At 40.1% G+C, this 20,663-nt stretch overlaps 1 protein-coding gene and 1 long non-coding RNA gene across 2 annotated transcripts; one reads left to right on the forward strand and one right to left on the reverse strand.

Moving 5' to 3' along the window:
* Positions 1-5,885: 5,885 nt before the first annotated feature.
* On the reverse strand, positions 5,886-10,561 carry LOC119893054. The gene is made up of 2 exons (XR_005442750.1): positions 10,197-10,561; positions 5,886-6,139 (listed from the first exon to the last, which is right to left on the reverse strand). It is a non-coding gene; the product is annotated as an uncharacterized LOC119893054 (long non-coding RNA).
* A 1,482-nt stretch (positions 10,562-12,043) lies between these two features.
* On the forward strand, positions 12,044-19,399 carry nr2f2 (nuclear receptor subfamily 2, group F, member 2). The gene is given in 4 exon segments (XM_038704982.1): positions 12,044-13,154; positions 13,157-13,297; positions 14,288-14,815; positions 16,887-19,399. Coding segments are annotated over 4 exon segments (1,251 nt in total). The 5' UTR covers positions 12,044-12,847; the 3' UTR covers positions 17,162-19,399.
* The last annotated feature ends 1,264 nt before the right edge of the window (positions 19,400-20,663 follow it).

The following is a 20,663-nucleotide window of genomic DNA, read 5'->3' on the forward strand; positions in this document are numbered from 1 at the left end:
TTGTTCAAATCTGTCATTTTGAGCATGAAATTGTCTTTTAAACATCTGTGTAACACGTTGTAAATCAGCATTGCACTCACCCGGGGATGCTGATTTACACAAAAATTCACAAATCCTTGAAATGTACAGTGGATAGGCTAGTTTGTAAAGATCGTCGCTTTGCCGTACATGTTTAATATCTTGTTCAGTAATTGTTATATTGATTGCTAATGTCATCATGATTTAGTAGAGAAGCAGTCATGTGGCAGCTTCAACAATTCAAGGGCCCCTTTGTCCATTCATCAGCACCCCTGATTGGGCCCATGTCATGGTTAGCTGCAGGCCCACCAGATAAAGATCAGTGGATGATTGGGCACACACATTCTTAACATGGCTGACCCGTGACATCTCAGGGGCAGGCAGGGAGCCTGTCATTATGTGTACAATGCACCGCTTTCTTCCCTCTTATCTTTGCTGATGACATTGAGAGTTTTTGCATTAACTCATTAACGAAAAGACTCATCATTAAAGGCATCACAGAGGCATGGTGCAGCAGTGGTGACACTGCACCACCGCTGCAAGCAAGAATGTGTTCGAGGCTCTGCAGCAGCCTGCTGACAGCAATGAGACCTTTGCAGTGCTTTGCTGATGATGTGAAGCTATCAGGACTTGTTTGTCTGGTTGTCTTGTACACTGTAAAATGATATATTAGATCTCAGTACCACTTTCTGATAAGGCACTCTTTATAAAGTGTTATGTCAAAGTTAAACAAATCATTTATTAATGCCTTACAGATCAGTTATAGGTAATTTATGAGAATGATGCCTGGGTTGCCAGGTTATGAAAAATCTCTCCAGTTCAGGAGGATAAACACCAGCTTTTAATTCATCAGAAAGAACCCCTCCAATGGACCGTTAGACCCCTTAACCTTCTTCATTCATTTTATTACTAACTTCAGGATTGATATTACCAACCTTTAGGGTATCTGAGTCTACACGTTTTCCGCAAAACGTTTACATTGGCATCTTTGCATTCTTTATATTCAGACTATTAAAATGTATAAAGCCTTTTTAAGCCTCATGTGCCAGCAAGAGGTCTTGACACCTTCTTATTTAAACTTCAAGCCTGTGTCACTCCATGTATGTGTTTCTGTGCCTGTGCTCACAACTATGTGCAGGGTGGATGGGAGTGCTTATGTGCAGCTCATGTGTTAATGCTGTCATTTCCACAGATCAGTCACAGCAGCCTTTTCTCTGTTGTTTATGGTTATGTCACCACAATTACAAGAGAGAAGGGGGGGGCAGGAATAAAGTGTCTGTGAAAGATTGATAGCTTTGGTCTTTAGTTCAATTGTAAATTAGAATAGCAAGTCCCTCTGGGATACAAGGGCTCTATTTATGATTAAGAAAGAGTCTCCGTAATAGAGTGGTGGAAGAAAAGTTTTCTCCCGCTCACAAACAGGCAATTAGCTTGATGAAATGGGCCTCACGTTTTTTTCTGCATCCTGGTTATGTGAACCCATATTATTATTGGACAGCCTTATAGTTTATGGTTTTATTTTTACCTTGAGCTGCAAACAGTATCGTGTTTAAACAAACTGAAGCCCTTTTTGTGTATTTAAGCACCGGCACCACCATTTTATCACTACAGTTGAATTTGGGCAGAAGTAAACAGAGGAATTTATAGCATGTGATGAAGGTGGCAAGTGTCATAACATTGCTAGTGTTTAGACTGGCGGAGAACTCCGAAGTGCACCTAAATAGTATAGGTACAGACAATAGAAAAGTTTTATCAATATTTATTTATTTAAATTCATCTTGAGATTTGTTTCACAGCAATGCTTTATTACAACCTGCAGCAATTAATTATTATTTGAGTACTGTATATACTTGGTATACTAATTTACTTGTTTGTTGCTGGGTTTCTTTATAGAAAAGAAACATAATTTACCTATGAATTCTAGTATCTTTGCATAATGGTTAACCTTTTATGTGTCAGGCAAATAATTTAACATTGAATGATTCAAACCTGCTATTTGAGCTGTGTGCACATTGTTTCCATCTTCTGTCAAACTTTTCCTCGAGAGTACCTAATCCTTGCATTGTGGGCTGACTGCCATGCTAGTTATACTACCTGGCTGTACAGATTTGTCCCCTACTGTATGTTTCCTGGAAGAGATCAGTCACACCTTTTTTAACATGCTAAGCTTTACTACTGTTTCATTCGCAGAGGAAAATCTGGATCAAAAAAGGAGCCAGAAGTTAGTATAAGTTGACACTATAGAGCAGTCTAATGATCTGAAAAGCTATAAACCCTGTCTGGAATAAGCTGTGTAAACAGTTATTGCCTCAAATGTTATAGTTCATGGCTTTATGGCTGAAAAATGATTATACTGCAGATTACTGGAGCAACATAATATTACTGGTTGTATTGTAGTGACTGAGGAAGTTAGCAGGTGAGCCAGTAGGGAGGTGCATTATAGATGTGGTATGTACCAAAGTGCACATGCCAAGAGTTACCAGATGGAGAATTGGGTCTGTGGGGGTTCATCAGTTCTTATAACAATACAAACAAATTACACTTGAACATGTCCTAGTGCATACCTGGCCAATATGTTAATTAAGATGAAGTAATATGTTATTTTAAAATTATTATGTACAAGTATCACATTTAAGATGTTAAACTGAGACATTTGTTTTCATTTGCTTAATATATTTCCCAAGGCCAGACAAACTTAACTGCTGCTGCAGGGTGTAGTAGCACTAGTCTACAGTTTCAACCTAACTACCACTAAATTACACGAATGGACAAACTGTTACGGTTTCCTAGTCTTTTCCTGTACTTCCTTAATAATGTAAATCCTGATACTAAAAAAAAGAAGCTTTGAGAGTACTGAAATGTGGCTTCTTAGGTGGCCGCAGTCTGATGATGATGATTTCCTGTTGCTCACTATGTACCTACCACCTCAGCACCAGTACACTACTGCCCCAAGCCTTTCTTTACTCAATTTATAATTTAATGGGCACCAAGTGAATGTTTTGTTGTTGTTTTTATCCCCGTTTGATATTTTCCTTTGCAAGCCAGATGAGGCTTCTCAACTTCAGACAACATAAGACACATGTGGCCACCCTCTTTTTGACAGTTCTGCCCAAGAGCACATACTACTGTGCCAGTGGTTGTCATGGAAATTACACCAGTTTATAACATTTGTTTTTAGAGTACAAAGACAGTGGTGATTATCAGTAGCTCTTCTCTTGCTTGTGTTTAGCTTAGCTAATAGGTTTGTTTTTATAAACTTTTCCACTTTCTCTATGCCAGATGCTACGGCCGCACAGACAACGCTCTGCTGCCACCACTGTTGTTTACCGCTGCGTAATGCCTGCTGATTGATCCACAAACAGATGCAACTCTTTAATTGTGACTCACCAAAGCGGATTCAGCTACAAATGTTTTCTGGGGTTCACCACATTTTCTCACCTTGAATATCAACACCCTGTCAAGTTTGGCTTTCTTGCTTTGTTTTAGTTTGTGCAGTACCTGTTGAACAATGCATGCTTAATCATATTGTATAAGCATAACAAATATATGCCATGGTGAAAGGTCTTCATACTAGGCGCAATGTGACTACATTGTAGGAGTAGTTTTTTTCTACTTAAATCCTACATCAAAATACACTGTCATTGCACTGTAAACAGTGCAGCTGCTCTGTCTAACAAGAAGTTAATCTGTACCTGCACTAATGCTGATAACAAGCATGGTGTATCTCAACTCATTCCTCCGTAATACATCGTCACAACCTAGGCCATGTAAAAACTGATAAACGGGTCTTGGAAGATAATTATGTCTTAAGGTATATCTAATTATTCAGTCTCATGCCCATGTTCTTACTGCAAGATAATATCTCTCACCCAATTTCATATGTGTCAGAGGGGGGTGGTTAGCAAACATGATCAGGTGTTTTATTTCGTTTTTGTAACACCTCCCAGCAAGCAGAGTTGGTTACACCTCCTCTTAATGTCTTTTATTGACATTTTAACATTTACCAACGTGGATCCTGTTTTGATGGAAACCAAAGGCTGTGGCTACCCTAAGCTGTGATGTCATCAGGCTCGAAAGTATAGAGCAGCTTCAGAGATAATGAATTAGTGTCACACAGAAAACAGTTACCTGGATATTTACTTTCAAGTCAGCTTCACATTACAATGGTGCTGCATTTTATTTTATTATTACACATTCAGAAAAGACACATTTACGTGTAGACAATCATCGTGCAACTGTATAGCAGGGAATACTTACTCCTAATTCACTCTTTGTTGACCTCTGCCCTGGTGTGACAACATGCCAAATAGAGGTTCCCTGATTTGTCCTAACATAAAACATCCTAACATGAATAGCATTTTCAAATACTGAAATTTGGTGGTATCCTGAAAGAATATGATATTGTCTCAGTGTTAAATGCATTTTAGAAACTGAATAAAAAAAAAACATCTAGTTTTTTTTGTCTTTCTCAAATAGTGTTTGTGAGGGGTGGGTACAAAGAGCTTCCATTGAAACTGTATGTTTAGAAAAGTGTTGGTGAGTATACACTTTGAGTATGTAATGTCACTTAGCTTAAAATAAATACTAAACATAATGAAATATGACTGACTATGTTTTATAGAATGAGTGCCTTAGTGAACAGTTAATTATCAGGACTCATAAACTATAACATTACAAACAAATACTATTTCCACCTCAGAATGTATTTAAGAGCTCAGTAAATTGTGTCTTTTTCTAACCACAGGGCATTATCACATGTCTACAAATACCCTCTCAGTTTATTGTAGTCTAAGATTTTACTCTGACATCATCCGGGAAAGACTGCTTCTCACGTTGTGAGCTCGAGCCGCAGCTTTTGCGTGTCATCATATGACGATACAGTAACCAAGATCCTGTGAATCAGTGATTCCTGTGTTTTATTGGCTTTTCACCTTCGAGTCATCTTCACACCAAGAAGCTGTTCTATTTTTCATTCGCGGTCATCGCTGTTGTGAAGGTCTTACCAAAATCCCATTCACATTCCATTTGCTTTTTATTCCCTCCATGACTTCACAAGGACCATTGATCACATGTGGATTTGTGTGATTGAAAGACCCTGAATGGCAATATTTGTTCCATTCACAAAATGTTAAATCACTACCTGTGGAAGTGTAGAGGTAGTTAACATCGTCAATATTCATGGGCTGCTGGTTTTGTTCATAGTTATAAAATTTATGTCTGCAACACTTTCACAGAGAAATGCATTCTGATGTTAAAACATTTAAGCTTGATTGATTTCTCAGCCTGCAGTCTTTAAGCCTGGAACTGGTAAAAAGTGCCCAATGTAATATGTTACTGTTGTTAATTTTAGTGTTAACTCCAACGGTGCTTTAATTTCAGGAAACGTGTGTAAACGACTCCTTACAAATTTATCACAAATTTTCAAATTGTGCACATTTTCACCACAAAAAGATGCTACCATTATACAATGAACAGTCATACCCTTATTTTCAATGAGCAGTAAGATAAAAATTAGCTGTCATAAGATGTGGACGTGGGCAGTACACACATGGGTTTGCTAAATCCCCGCTGTATTTTTTATCTGGACGTCCTGCAGCATCAGTGAAGCCAAAGTCTGATTTAGCTATAAAGAATAATTTAAGAAATAGCGAGCTGCATTCTCACTTTTTTAAAACTATAGTTATAGCTTTTAACAGCACGTCTCATACAGTTGAAGCAATAGTTCCTGCGGGGTGGGGGGGGGAGCAAGCTTTATTTACACATTTACAGTAAAATATCATGTTCAAACTGTAAAATATATATTATTGAAATTTAAGTGCACAACATTAGATACTGTATTAAGAAAATCTCTAAAGTAACAGAACATAACTCGTATGATATCTCAAACTTTATTTGTCTTAGATATGGCAAGTTTAACACTGCAAATTGCATGTATACACAGCACTACTTATTTGGCTGCTAACACTTCAAACTATAATATTTTATTGGTCATCCCATAATTGTACATGTCACATGAAAATCCTTTGTCGCCAGGAAAAGTCCAAAATCTTCAAGAAGTAAGAACCAACATGCGTTCATGAGTTGATCCAGCCGGGTTTCAGCAGGGTGTTTTCTCCTCGTCCTACAAACCATATAGTTCTTTAACATAAATGAACACGTGAAAATTACAAAACCTAGATATGCAAGGTTTTGACATGACAGTATGGGTTTGATATAATTGGTAAATGTCATAATAATGAGACATTGGTGGCCACTATCAAAAGTATGGCTGCTATTATAACTACAAAATGGATATTGCTGAAATTTAACAAAATAAACCAAAAAGTTCAACAATAAATAGCTGTAATGGAAAGCTTAAGCTGGAGTAAGCCACTTCTACATCCGTGTGATGCCGCTACCACATTACACCTTGAATTACAGTAATTCAATACACTGTCTGTTGCCTTTGGGGCCACATGTGAACCATATCTGGCTCAGGACTGAATGTTGCCACAGCTTTCTCTCTTGTGTCTTCTCCTGAACTTTTTCACTGTCTGAGGAGATGAAAAAAAAGAAGTGTGAGGCGAGTGGACTGCCCACTTTCCCTCTTTAAAAAGAAAAGGGAGGGTAGGTCACACTCAAAGAGACACATCTCACAAGTGCCTGGTACAACCGCAGTCTTGTACTGCTGGTCGCTGTGCAGCTCCACTGGGACAGATGGGGTTTAAGCTGCTTTGCCGAAGGGTACTTCAGCAGTAGTTCCTGAGGGTTATAGAGCACTTATGACACAATTCCCCTACCCAGACTTTCCCAGCGAGTCTTTAGAGTTAAATCATTGACCTTCTGGTCATTGCTGCTACAATGCAGCTGCCTCAAGTAACCATCACGTATGCTCCATCTATCCAGTCTTTAGCAGCCAAAACAACGCAGCATTTAACATGTCTCCTATCCTCTCTCCATACTGCAGTTTCACTTTAAACCTAACAGCCACAATTCAAACAAACAGCATTTACAAAAACATTACGAGCACGCTGGCAGTCAGCCTAAAGAGTGATCATTGAGACAAATTGATCCCTATCTGTTTAAATTGGCACTATAATCTATCATTGGCAAATTGAACACAGTGAGCTATCTGGGATCTATTGCCTTTTCAGATAGCGGCCCTTGGGGCATGCAGACAGCGGGAAAGTGATCTACACCACTGAATGAACTCTTTATAAAATGGTCTCGCCTCAGACCTGTATGTCTGCTTATACGATGACACACTTTCACAAAAAGGTCAATGTTGTACATATTTTTCAGACACTGTACATGCCTCTGTATGGCTTACATATACAATCAATTACACACAAACACACACACACCATATTTAATTGTTAATTGTTATAATGGTGTGCAGTATTTTGTAATTACATATTATTAAGAAGCCAAAAAGACAGAAACAATCATTTAATTAATTTAATCATTTTATGCCCGCACAATTGTCAAATATTTTATGTCATGAAAATTTAAACGTTAAAATGTGATATATGAGAAGATTTTGCTTATGTTTTTCTTATATTTCTTCCTGCGATTATCTTGCCATGTGAGTCGAAACTTCTTGAAACTTTAATGATGTTTTGTCAGCAAATATTCTTTACCTCACTGAAGTCAAATGTACAAGCAGACATTTGACTTACTGGTCTAGTTTTCCCTATAAGCAACATTACAACAGCACAATGAAGCACTGCTATAAAGAGACAAGCGATAACAGCTTAACAAGAGGGCACTGATTGATAATATGCAATATGGGGCACCACCATCAATCAAGTGGTCAACCAGGCCTATTTATAAAAGCCTATTTATGAGTGTTAAAGAAAGTTTTGAATATTGAAAGTATGATGGAAATGTTTTATTTTATACAAACGGTTGAAACATATTGCCTATTAACAAGTAAATCACCTCTGCTGTTATGTGGAATCAATTCCTGTATTTTAGATTTTTTTTGTGTGTGTTAATTTAGCCAATTGTCCAGAAAAGACCAACGTTTCTCTTTATGGTGATTTTATTTTTTTTATTTTTTTAAGTGAGACTATTTGGTTTCTGTCCTGATTCCACACTCATCTAATTCAATCAGTCTCTTGAAGTTGATTAGTCTGGTTAACATTTGCTCCTGCGCGGGTCTGGAAGGGTTAATCAGGCCGGGATCTCTGAGACCTCCGGGTCAGTATCCCTCTATCTGCATGAAGGACTTGGTGACAGAGATAAGACGAAAGTCAACTTTTATTCCAGTTTTTACTTTTTACCCAGTTGTGAGAGGGGCTTCTTTTTTAGATGATCTATCTCACACTTCTTTTTTTTTTAATCCAGATATGCAAGAAATGTTTAACTCAATTCACGCTGGTAGTTATGTAGTTTTAGTCTCCAATCTGTTGACTCTGCCCTGTTTTGACCACTGCGCGCTTTGTCATATAAGAAGAATTACCAATCGCAGTGCACGTGTCAGTTTAACCTGATACATCAGTGAGGGCTTTTTGTTTGCACGTCCGTAAATCTCAACTATTATCTACTCACTATCGATTAATTTAACTGCACTTATCCCAATCAGCACATCTCCACTCGTGTGTTCCAGAGCGTGTGCTTTGTTTTACTAACAATAATAAAGTGATTTAGTCCCTTTCCCCCAGCCGGAGCATGGGAAATCGTTAAGGATCCAGCTATTCGTGTGTGATCAGTAAATATTTAGTGCAGGCGACATCCTCTGTCTCGTCTTAATCGATGCTGGTCCCGTTGGGTAGCGCTATTGTTGTGTGCATGCAGGCTCGCTGAGCATATAGTGCTTTTATCCTCTGCTTGAAGGGAGAACAACTACTAATCACAGAGGAAACTTTTAAACCCGGGAAATAAAAACTGCAGCACAAGACTTTTTTTTTGGGGGGGGGGGGGGGGGGTTAATAGGCTAGCAAATCAATTGTTGTTGGTGTGGAAATGTTTATGCGTGGAAAAGGTGCTCAATTTTTCACCCTAGTATAGATTTACGGAGAGTTAATCGAGGCTATCATTTCATATATAGCCTTTTTTAATTCACTGCATAATGTATAATTACTAAAGGTGTAGCTGTAAGAAAAAAAGATTGTTTATTTAGTCGCTTATGTCTTTATTTTTTATAACGTGTAAACAATTATTTTATATTATAATTGATATTAATTAAAATAAATTATTCTTCTTATTAATACTGATAAGAAGACTCACAATGGTCACTGTTGTTTTTATGGGCTCCAGTTAAGCATGTTTATTTTACAATAAAATAAGAATTTTGTCATTTTTAATTACACCTCTAATTACATGTCTTATTACATCTTTACTGCCAGGATCCATATAATTTCTAATATGCATTATCTCTCTCATATGCTTCCTCTCCACACTCAAAGACAGGTGTCTGTTCTGAGTTCACCCCCTCCCTCTCTCCTCAGGAGCCCACACAAAGCAGCGGCGTGCAAGCGCGTTTTGGCCATATTACTGTAGGAGAGAAAAAGGCGCACAGGACCACTGCTTGCTGTAAAGCCTACTTATCATTTTCAGAGGCAGTCAAATGATATTCTGCTCGGACCGACACGTCAACTTATATTTCCAATTCCTCGCTCAACAACACATAACGTGAAGTAGTCGTTTGTTTCGGCTCTCCAAAGTTTTTGCATGATCAGACATTGCACTTTTCAAATAAACATCGTGCCTTTTTTGTGTTTGATCGCGTCTGTTGGAAAGGACGCTTTGCCAGTTTCAGTCTGAGCACTGTGCGTCGAAAAAGAGAAGACTAAATATATTCTGAATAAGAGAGAAGATGCATCCCGCTACGGACGAATCAGCAACGTATGCATTTGGTAGGTTTGTTACTATAAGAATACAGCCTCCTGCCTCTCTTGCACTAGCACATCACTTTATGAATGGGTATTTGCAAACTAGTTGGGCTTATTGTGATCATTATATAAATTAACACTTGGATAATAAACGAAAATGACTGATAGAGTCGCCCGTATTCAATGCGCACCGGAGACATATCGTATAGCTCCCTTACTATGCTCGGTCTGCAGCATTCAATGTCTTTTATTTCAACAGATAAACCTGTCCGCTTATTAGACAATATTTAATTTAGAGCATATGAATAAAACACTACTGCTTTGTCGATTTGTCCTAACAAAGTGTGCAAAATGTATACTTACCATTTGAAGCAATGCTGGATCCTCGATAAATGGATACCTTGCGGACTCTTTTTATTTACAGACTCCTCGTTTTCACGGGATCTGTAAATAAAACCGACAAAATAGTCATGCAGACAAAATATAATTGGCTAATTTGTTTTAGAATAAAGACATAATTGGTCTAAATACCACCGCTGGGACTGTCTGAAGTGGCAAAAAAGTAAATCCAACTTTGGCAACTCTCAAAGCTTTGCCGTCCAAGTCATGTAAAACAGAATTTAAACAAACAGTCATCAGTTTAAAATGGTGCTCGTTAGTTTGGTCGATGCGGGAGACAAGACTGAAGCAGTTTCCGTGTCGGATGGCTCCTCTAAATTGAATCTTGTTTGAAGCAAAAACTTCATACGCTAGGGGGCACCCATATACTGTAATACATCCTGGGACAATGCATGCTACCGCTGCTGCTGCTGCTGCTGCTCGCTATAGACTAACACACACCTCAGGCTATAGGTTCATCTGTATGGCTTTAAGTTTTACCTGCAGTGTTAAGTTGGATGCCCTCCGGACATAAAGTAAAGCAGTTGTTACCGCTGTTTACATACAAGCTAAAATAAATATTAACCATGCAGGCAGCAACTCTGAACATACACCGACGTCGTTTTACATGCACGGCATCCTGCATTGTGTTTTTCATTATTACAAAGTGTAGATTGTCTTTATTATAGGGAAATATATGTCATACATTGTGAATCTAAATGACCTCAAATAGCTTTTATAGCGTTGGATGTGGCTTGACTTTCATCCTAAGCCAGCCTGTTCGGTTAGGATGAAAACCATAATGTGACTGGCATGGCCTTTAACCTCAGGTGACATTTTTAAACATATTCCCTATTTAAAGCTACATTCATTTCACGTTCACAACCGCATAAAGGCAAACTCTGACTTTTGAGACTCAGATGTGGCCTTTCTGACCTGGTGGGTTTGGGAAAGTTGTGGCCGGGGGGAAGGGAGGGGTGGGGGGTGGGGGGTGGGCTATCATAACATTTTTATAAGAGGGTGTGGAGGGTGGTGAGTGGTACCTGGTGTGATTAGAAACGCTAATAGGTTTATTAACCTCTACAAATATAGGAAGGTGTAGAGAAAATTGTGGAAATTCAGACGACATGGCGTTAAGGTGACCCTCTGAGTGTCTGGCTTTAGTCTACATATGCATAGACCAAACAAGTGTACACATGCTGTTTCATTTACAAGTAGGCCTACCCTAAATAATGTTGGGAGTCTTTATTTAGAGTATTGTACAGTCAGAGTGCCTCATTTGTTCTTATGTTATATAGCCTAGTTTGTGTTTTCTGCCTTTATATCCACATAGACCACCTAAAGGATTAAGATAAGGGCACAGTAGATAGACAGTTTTATTGTAATGAGCGCAGATCATGTCCTGAAGGTGCACCTGTGTCTCGGTGACAAAATCTCTTTGGATATTTCAGCTTGTTACAGGGGTCCCTGATTTAGCTAGGCCTACTGCAACGCGATATGAGGCAAATAATTGAATTCAAATTTTGTTTTGTTTTTAATCTTCGTGAAATTGCCAAGGCGTTTGCCGGGCGTGCATGTGAGAATAACCTAGGCTATATGGGTGAATAAGAGTGACTAGAAATGATTCCTCTTTCCGAAAGACGTCTCCTTTTAGGACCAAGCGGCCCTCTCGACCTCCATGCTGGCTCTGGCAAGGTACCAAGTAGCACAAGTGCCGACTAGCCAATGGGGTTCAGGGGGAGGTCCCTGAGCTCTGACCAGTCAAACACACTCTCCTTCCTTATATGGCAGCTGATCTCCATGGTAACGTGTGCTAAGTTGCAGCAGTCGTGTCAAAGTTCACTATATAGAGAGCTCAGTGAGCTGATCAGAGAGAAAGCATTCTGCCAGCCCGGCTCCTACCAATCGCAAATCACTTCCTAACCTCCGCCTTTTTAACATATTTGATCACTTTGATTCTCTACTCCTTTTTCCTATTATTTTTCAGTCCACGGAGGAGGTTTGTAGGCTGTGATCTCTGTTTTTTGTTTTTTTGTTTTTTAGTGTTTTCGCTTTTTTGGGGGGGGAGAGAGTTGTCTTCATATTCTAAGCTCTCAAAACATTGGCTTCAGCTGTGCGCTTGCTGGCGCTACCTCATAGGAAGAAAAGGAAGAAGACGCATTTTTTTTTACCCAGTTGGTGATTTTTCTTCAAGACTTGTGCTGGAACTTGATAGTAGCTGCTACGAGTGTGCTCACCAATTGTTTTATGCTGCTGCAGGCACGGTCTTACCCAACCTGCTCCATCGTTCACTGAATAGTCCATGCTACCTCGGTTGATTATTTTAATATTTAGTCTGTCTTTCCCATTGATGGGTGTACTGGATGGCTGACTGTAAGCGCCCCTGGACTTGGCCTTTAAGCGCAAGGCAGCGACTCAGCTCGCCATCGCATCAGTTTTGAAAACGTGCTTCGCGACGCCTCCAACAGCAATAAATCGACAGTTTTCAGGAGATTCAACGAGTGGATTCAACGTAGGCTAGATTTGACATTTTGTGTGTCCGGCTGTTAATCACAGTTTACCGCGTTTCCTTGAGACATTATTCACCGCGAGACCAAAACGGCAGACAAAAAGTTTCTTTACGTTGACTGATAGATATGGCAATGGTAGTGTGGAGAGGCTCCCAGGACGATGTGGCTGACACCCAAGGCACCCTTTCCTCGCAAACCCAAGGAGGACTATCCCTTCCCACCCCTCAACCAGGCCAGTTGAATCTGACAGCCTCTCAGGTCGCCCCTCCGACCCCTCAGACTCCGGTCCAGGGACCCCCGAACAACACACAGTCCACGCCGACGAACCAGACGACGCAGCAGTCGGAGAAGCAGCCACAGCACATTGAATGTGTGGTGTGTGGGGATAAATCGAGTGGCAAACACTATGGCCAGTTTACTTGCGAGGGGTGCAAAGCTTCTTCAAACGGAGCGTAAGACGGAACCTCACTTACACATGCCGTGCCAACAGGAATTGTCCAATCGACCAACACCACCGCAATCAGTGTCAGTACTGCCGCCTCAAAAAATGCCTTAAAGTCGGCATGAGACGGGAAGGTATTGGGACTTTCTATTTTCCTATTCAAGTATGTGTGTTACGTTTATTGTTTTCCAGCCATGAAACCATGTTATGTCGCCCCCATAGCCTGTCTCTCTCCCGACTATTCCCTCCCAGGCTGTGCGGCTGGAGCTCGCAATGGAGCCGCTCTCTGCTGTGGTCGAGACGGGGCACATTCTGGATCTTCCCTTTTAGCGTTGCATTATACTATCCAGCTCCAGCGCATTATAGCTCTGCATTTCTCAAATAAGATCCGACACCCTGGCTAGATTAGGGCTATCAAATTTATATTTAGATGAAACCATGAGCGAGATGGTCTGTGTTGAATAGATGATACAATATAGCATTCTGCGCTATTATGGCGAGTATCGAATTAAGAGAGACCGTGTTCAGGCTACATTTCCATATCTATCCTGCATGTAGTTCACTGTGTCCAAAACCGGACATCAGCTTGAATTATACGCACAACGCCTCCATATAACCTCAAGAATTTATTTGAATATTAGTCGAAAATAGGCCCGCATGTATAGTAAAAGGAGATGAATTGCTAAGTAGGTTAAGGGTTAAACATGCAAGGTTTCCCTTGCCCTCTTTGTGTTCCTTCACAGCCAGCTCATGTTGCTGAAAAACATCATTTTAAAGATAGACATATACATGGCGTGTGTTAAATGCGTTTAAAGCGCATCTCTGGCGTTTCAGTAGCCAAAAGATTAGTCCCACCACAGCCTCGTTAATTTTCAATGCAACCTGTCCTTTTAAAACTCCTGTGCAATAACATGATGTGTGTGTGTGTGTGTGTGTGTGTGGTGTGTGTGTGTGTTGTTGATGTTAGCCTTTAGCAAACATGCTGTGTGTCATTTATTTTCCCAAGGTGTGAGCGGTCAATTTGTAAATTGTGTAATATTTGACAGCAGCTTTGATGCTCAGTGATTGTATGAAGGTTTGTAGAATTCAGGCTTCAATATCTGTAGTTTCTCTTTTTACTGCAGCCGTGCAAAGGGGACGGGTGCCACCCACACAGCCACACCACGGCCAGTTCGCCTTGACAAATGGAGACCCACTGCACTGCCATTCCTACTTATCCGGATATATCTCTCTTCTGTTGAGAGCGGAGCCCTACCCGACGTCCCGGTATGGCAGTCAGTGCATGCAGCCCAACAACATAATGGGCATCGAGAACATTTGTGAACTAGCAGCCAGGATGCTCTTCAGCGCCGTGGAGTGGGCCAGGAATATTCCCTTCTTTCCAGATCTTCAGATCACCGACCAGGTGGCTCTGCTGAGGTTGACGTGGAGTGAGTTATTTGTGCTCAACGCCGCGCAGTGCTCCATGCCCCTGCATGTGGCTCCCCTCCTGGCGGCGGCTGGCCTTCATGCCTCCCCTATGTCTGCGGACAGAGTGGTAGCCTTTATGGACCACATTAGGATCTTCCAAGAACAAGTGGAAAAGCTCAAAGCTTTGCACGTTGACTCTGCTGAATATAGCTGCTTAAAGGCTATTGTGCTCTTCACCACAGGTAAGACAATAGACGGGCACACTCCAAGTTCAGCCTGTGTGAATGTCAACATGCTCACACTGACATCAGCTAAATCAACGCTGACCTAAATATATCTGCACTAGAGGCTAGAGGTTGTTCCTCGTCTTAGATGAACACCCAGCTAAAATGTTTACCCATGCTGCCTTCATGGTCAGGGGCTTTTTAATAGGCTTTAGGCTACTAAATTATAAATCCACTTGATTAATCAACTGATTTATCACACACACACACACGCACACACGCACACACACACACGCGCGCGCGCGCACACACACACAGGGCTAAACTGGAATTCGTGGCATGACTACGCAAGAGATTTTTAAATTAAATTGATAACAAAATAGACGAACGTGCAGCCTCACAGAAACAATATAACATAATCTAGACTTAAATAAGACTGATAACTTCACAATAATTGCCTTAAGCGTCACAGAATCTAGCTGTTAATACACGTTTGGAGAACCCAATAGCTTGCAGATGAATTGCTACAAAATCTTTTTTTCGCCATTTATCAATGTGTGTATACCCCACGTCTTGTTTGTAGGGAATGACAGTTATAAATGATGTCAGGCTCCGAGGGGGAGGGGAAAAGAAAAAGAAAGACAAGCCTAATGTCCCATTTGCACACAGTAAAAGCAGAGCGGAGGTTTCAACGCTCTCTTGTCATTTAGGGGACAGACATGTCCGAGAGAGCAAAAAAAGCATGTAGAACCCATGCACACCCTGTAATTGCAAATATGTCAGTATCTAACAGTACTGTGATACTGAGCAGTGACAGGAGGGGCGGCTTTCATTTTTATTTGCAAAAATATTCTCTCCGCCTAGTAGGGATTCAAGGCGTCTCTGGACATGCTCCAGAACTAGGTCATGACCCAAACTTCCCTGCTATTTTGTTACATTAGCTACACCATTAAAGAGGAAAATAAAAAAGTGTGGAAGAGATTTACAGGGTTTTACCGCGTTGGTCTTATGATATGATATCATACCTGCGAGCCATCAGCCTCTGTATTTTATTCAGCTCTAGCAGCCCACCACTGTTTTGGTGGTGGTTTGTTTTCTTTAAAAAAATATAATTTCAGGCCATTGCATGTTATTATTAAGCCACGATGGCTTCATTTGTCCTCTCAATACCTGAGTTCCAGAGGCTTGAACATGAGCTGTGTGTTGCAGCTTGGATGACACGCCTTTGCTACTTTTGTGGTTTGGTTGTTTTCATGCGTAAACTTTACAAACTTAACCAATGCGCATACAAGCGTCTTTGGCACATAAGCAGCTGCCGCCCACATGCAGCAGCATAGATAGTGATTATGCGTCTCTGGTGGTATAGTATGACGGCAACTCCGTAGGCTGTAGGCCCTTTTTTCCAAGCTAAATCTCTGCTCACTAAAGGTCAGTAGGTCTCCCTGTCTTTCCCTCTCTCCCTCCCCCTCCTCCCTTCCTCGCTCTGCCTCTGACTGTGAGAGACAAGCCCATCCAAAACAGTCTTTAGCTGTGAATATCCTTAATTATTTAACCCACTTTTAAGTGGCTTTTTCGAGGGAAATAATCGAGTTATAATAGCGATAAAATGAGGAACACCGAAATAATATGGTGGGAAAGCAGACCTAAAAATTCAAGTCATTTTCTTCTAGACTGTGGCACAGAGTTTTTAAAGATTATTTATATAGGCTACATATTTTAATATCAAATATAATATTATTGATAAAGCAATGTACTTTGTCATCAGTGTAGAGCTATATGTTTAATCTGCGGTGTGGCAATTATTAGTCTAGCGCGATGTTTTTTTTTATGATTACAAGGTATTATCAAATTATTCTCATACACCGAAAAATATGTGCACTTTAATTAATGTAAAGAAGCCTCGAGACAAATAAACTCCACTTGTACAGATAAAGGGAAAATAATCATCTCCTAAAACAATTGCTTTTCTCAATATCTGACAGGCTATCAATTTCCGCCAGTGTATCACCACCGTGGGAGAAAACTCCTAGTGAGAGAAGCACTTTAGGTTACACTTTATTAATGTTTATTTGCTTTCCCCCCCTCTCAGATGCTTGTGGCCTCTCAGATGTGGCCCATGTGGAAAGTTTGCAGGAGAAGTCCCAGTGCGCCCTGGAGGAATATGTCCGGAGCCAGTATCCCAACCAGCCAACACGGTTTGGGAAGTTGTTGCTCCGCTTGCCTTCCCTTCGCACAGTCTCTTCCTCGGTCATAGAACAATTATTTTTCGTCCGATTGGTAGGTAAAACCCCAATTGAAACTCTCATCAGGGATATGTTGCTTTCGGGGAGCAGTTTTAACTGGCCTTACATGTCAATTCAGTAAACCAAGAAGGAGACGAACAAACAAAAGGTGGGGTAGGGGGGGCTGCGAGACTTCAATGATTATAGCTGCTTTTGTGGAAGGAATAAAAAAACCAACCGGCTGTTACACGGGGCTGGCTTTCATGAAGAAAGACATTGACGTAAATGACTGTGAATCCCCCCCCCCCCCCCCCCCCCCCCCACTCCAAAAAAATTGAGACATCCACTGAACTTTCAAAATGGCAGATACAAGCTCCCAGTGTTCATGCAGAACAACCTGCTTCGATTCATTTTTTTAATGAAAGAAGAAAAAGAGGAAAAAAAGGACAAGGGATTTTGTTGATCCTTATAAGGAAAATTTAAGTATTAAGTGCATTTAAAAGTGATAATTTGGGTTAAAAAAACTGGAGGAAGGGAAAATACGAAACGTGAATTTTTCTTTTCTCAAATGACTTGTCCTGTGTCCATGTATAGCTGTGTTTTGTACTTTCTTTGTTCCTCCTTTCTGGTTCCAAACCGGCCTATGTGATTTCTGTAGTACAGGTGTTGTTATTTTCTAAGACAATGATTTATTTTGAAAAGGTGAAATAATGTTTTAAAAAAAAAGTTCTAAAAAGAATTAAAACCACAGCAATAGGAGTATAGGCTTATAATCTAGGCTTAATGCTGCAAGCGCACTTATATTCGTAGGATGACCAATACCATCTGGGAAAAAGGGAGTTCTTTCTTTCTTTTTTTTTTTTTTTTTTTGGAGTTCATGTTCAACTTTATGACCCAATGGAAACATTTCGCTCTATACTAATATGAAGTTACAGGATCCACTTTGTTTTCCAAAATTATTAATATTATACGTCTTCCCCATTTCATCCAGCTCTGAATATTTGGCATCAGTTCCCCAATTGGATACAATAAAAAAAAAAAAAAAAAACTACAAGTTGCCTAGACCTGCTGTTATAAAGGTGTTTGTGACAGGTTGCTCTGAATGCGTTATATGTGCATTTAAGGGCGTTGGCAGTGGCTCATACTACACTGAAAACATAACTGATTTGTTTTGGGGGGAAAAATAGACAGGTCAAGGGGTCTTAAAAGTTTGAAGCCTAGCCAGAGTAGTGTTTAATAGCAGTATTATTAAAGCGTCCCTGAAATGTCACCCTTTATTCACTTCAAGCATTAAGTGCCTGACAAGCATGATGTGATTTCTTATAAAAACGTTGTTAAAGTAGGCCTACAGCATTTTGGGGGGAACACAATTGGATTTGAAACTTCAGTCGTGTGTTTTACTTGAAAAACACTGATTAGAGGCAGTATTCTTGTAAATATAGGTCAATTCATTTCAACGAGTTTTTCCTTTATACAAAGTATATGTGATTAAGAAAAATCTGTGGTTGCCATTTTTTTTCTCGGTAATACAACGTCTTCAAAATTGAGTGGCAGACTTAGCTAGTAGCACTGAAAGTTATGTTTTTAATGTATATACATATTACTACAAATGTTTTCTTTTTCATGTATATTTAGACTGTGAATGCATGGCCACAGGTCGCTAACCTATTTTACCTTTGATATATAAATGTAAATGTTTTCTCTCTCTCTCTCTCTTTTTTGACTGTATAGATATAATCTGTGCATTCAGTACACTAGCCCTTGTATTTAAAGAAACAAAAAAAAGAAAAAGAAACGACGTTCATTATTAGGCTACAGACTTAAACAGGGTGAGCAGGTTTTGGAAAAGGAGTTGATATTTTAACTTTAGTGTTATTGCTCCTTTGGTCTTTGACAGGTGCCGTGGTGTGCGTGAGCGTGTGCGCGCGCGTGTGTCAGAATGTGTGTGCGCGTGCGTGCGTGCGTGTGTGTGTGTGTATTTGGAAGCTAGCAATTTTGTCCTTGTTTTGAGGCTTTTCTTCACCACACACAAAAACACCAGGTTGTGGTTGAATTAAAAGGGATCACTGATTGAACACTGATCTTTGGCTGTTCGTAGCCACATATGGACCAGAGAATGATACATGATTGTAATTATGAACAGTTTAAACTGACCCACGTTTTTATATAAATATATAAAAATATATGACTGCAGGGTATTGATAACGTATAGATACTTTTTTTATGATTATGATTATTAATTGCAAGTGATATATGTGAGTGTGTGTGAAAGTTTATAGTTGAACACAATTCTTGTTTGTTTGTGTTAGCTTATTGTAAACAAGCATTCTGCTGTAAATTTGTTCTTGGTATTAAATTATAATTTATGAATTTGAAAACACAAGTTTTTTCATGTTGTTTTTACTCCCCAAACGCACGTGTGAACTTGTCCTTGCATGTGCGTGTGTGTTTGCAGTATGGTGTGTGTGTGTGGTCGGTTGGAGGAGGGTTGGTGTGGTGGGGTGGAGGGTTGCGCTGGAGTCAATTTGCTGTGGCAGGATGTTGCCCTTTTGCCCCATGAAAGTGATTAATGAATTACAAAATAATTAATCAATCAGCCAACAGGCCCGCTCAACGCCTTCACTTTTTGCTATAAGGTTAAGATTATGTTCTATAAAAACGCCCATCAGTAATTTGCTAAACTGTTTGGATAATATTGCATTGAAGGTTGATGTCTGTTAAACTTCTGCTAAAACATTTATAATAAGGCGCCTCTGCCTCTACAGATAATCCCCCCCCCCCCCCCCCCCCCCCCCCCCCCCCCACACACACACACACACACACACACACATGGACCGAAGTGGAGAAATACCAAACTCAGCTTCCCATTTGCGGAATACAGTTTCACCTTTGGGCGCTCACATACATATTAATGGGATGAATTCCATATAATATACGCCATGAACAGTAGCATCCAAATAAGTTATATTGAAAGGGGGGAAGGAGGGGGGATGGGGGGTTAATTTTTTTTTCTGAAAATGAAATTGGTTTCTATTGATATTACTGGCTGTTCTTCGTCGTTATGGTCTACTTTTTATTTCCAACTTGTCGTTTCCAACTGCATCACTGAGCTTCATTAACACTCCTGGAAGTTGCTGAACGGCTACATGATGCATTTGAACTTTTTTTTACGTATAAATGTGTGAATATCCAGTAAGTGGATGTGATGGGTTTAAATGCCAGTTATTTACACGCGTGCTATTGTGATGCTACAAACCACTGGCTTGTTAGTAATTATTAGTAGAACTGGCTTAGTTGAGAGTTGGGCCTGAAATAGAATTAGCCTTGTTGTATAGAGGCTTAATCAGGATGGATATGAGAGCCAACTTCACCACGATTTCTGCTGCTGCTGATGATATGTGAGTGTGTGGTTTTGTTGCTGTTGATAATGATGAAAATGATGATTATGATGTGATGCTGATGGTCTTTTATCCTCGGCTTCTTGCTAGTGCTATTTATCGATACAGTGATGCGTTCACTGCCTGTCCAACCAAACTGTCTCTGAGGTATATCACAGTGAGGCCAATCTAAACCCCATATTGATAATTAAACGTGGACTTCACACTACACAGCATCACCAGCAAGGAAATATGATTTCATCGGAC

This window comes from Micropterus salmoides, unplaced genomic scaffold (genome assembly GCF_014851395.1).
Source record: "Micropterus salmoides isolate LMB-PRFRI ecotype aquatic unplaced genomic scaffold, ASM1485139v1 Ms_hic_scaffold_8, whole genome shotgun sequence".
NCBI lineage: Eukaryota > Metazoa > Chordata > Actinopteri > Centrarchiformes > Centrarchidae > Micropterus > Micropterus salmoides.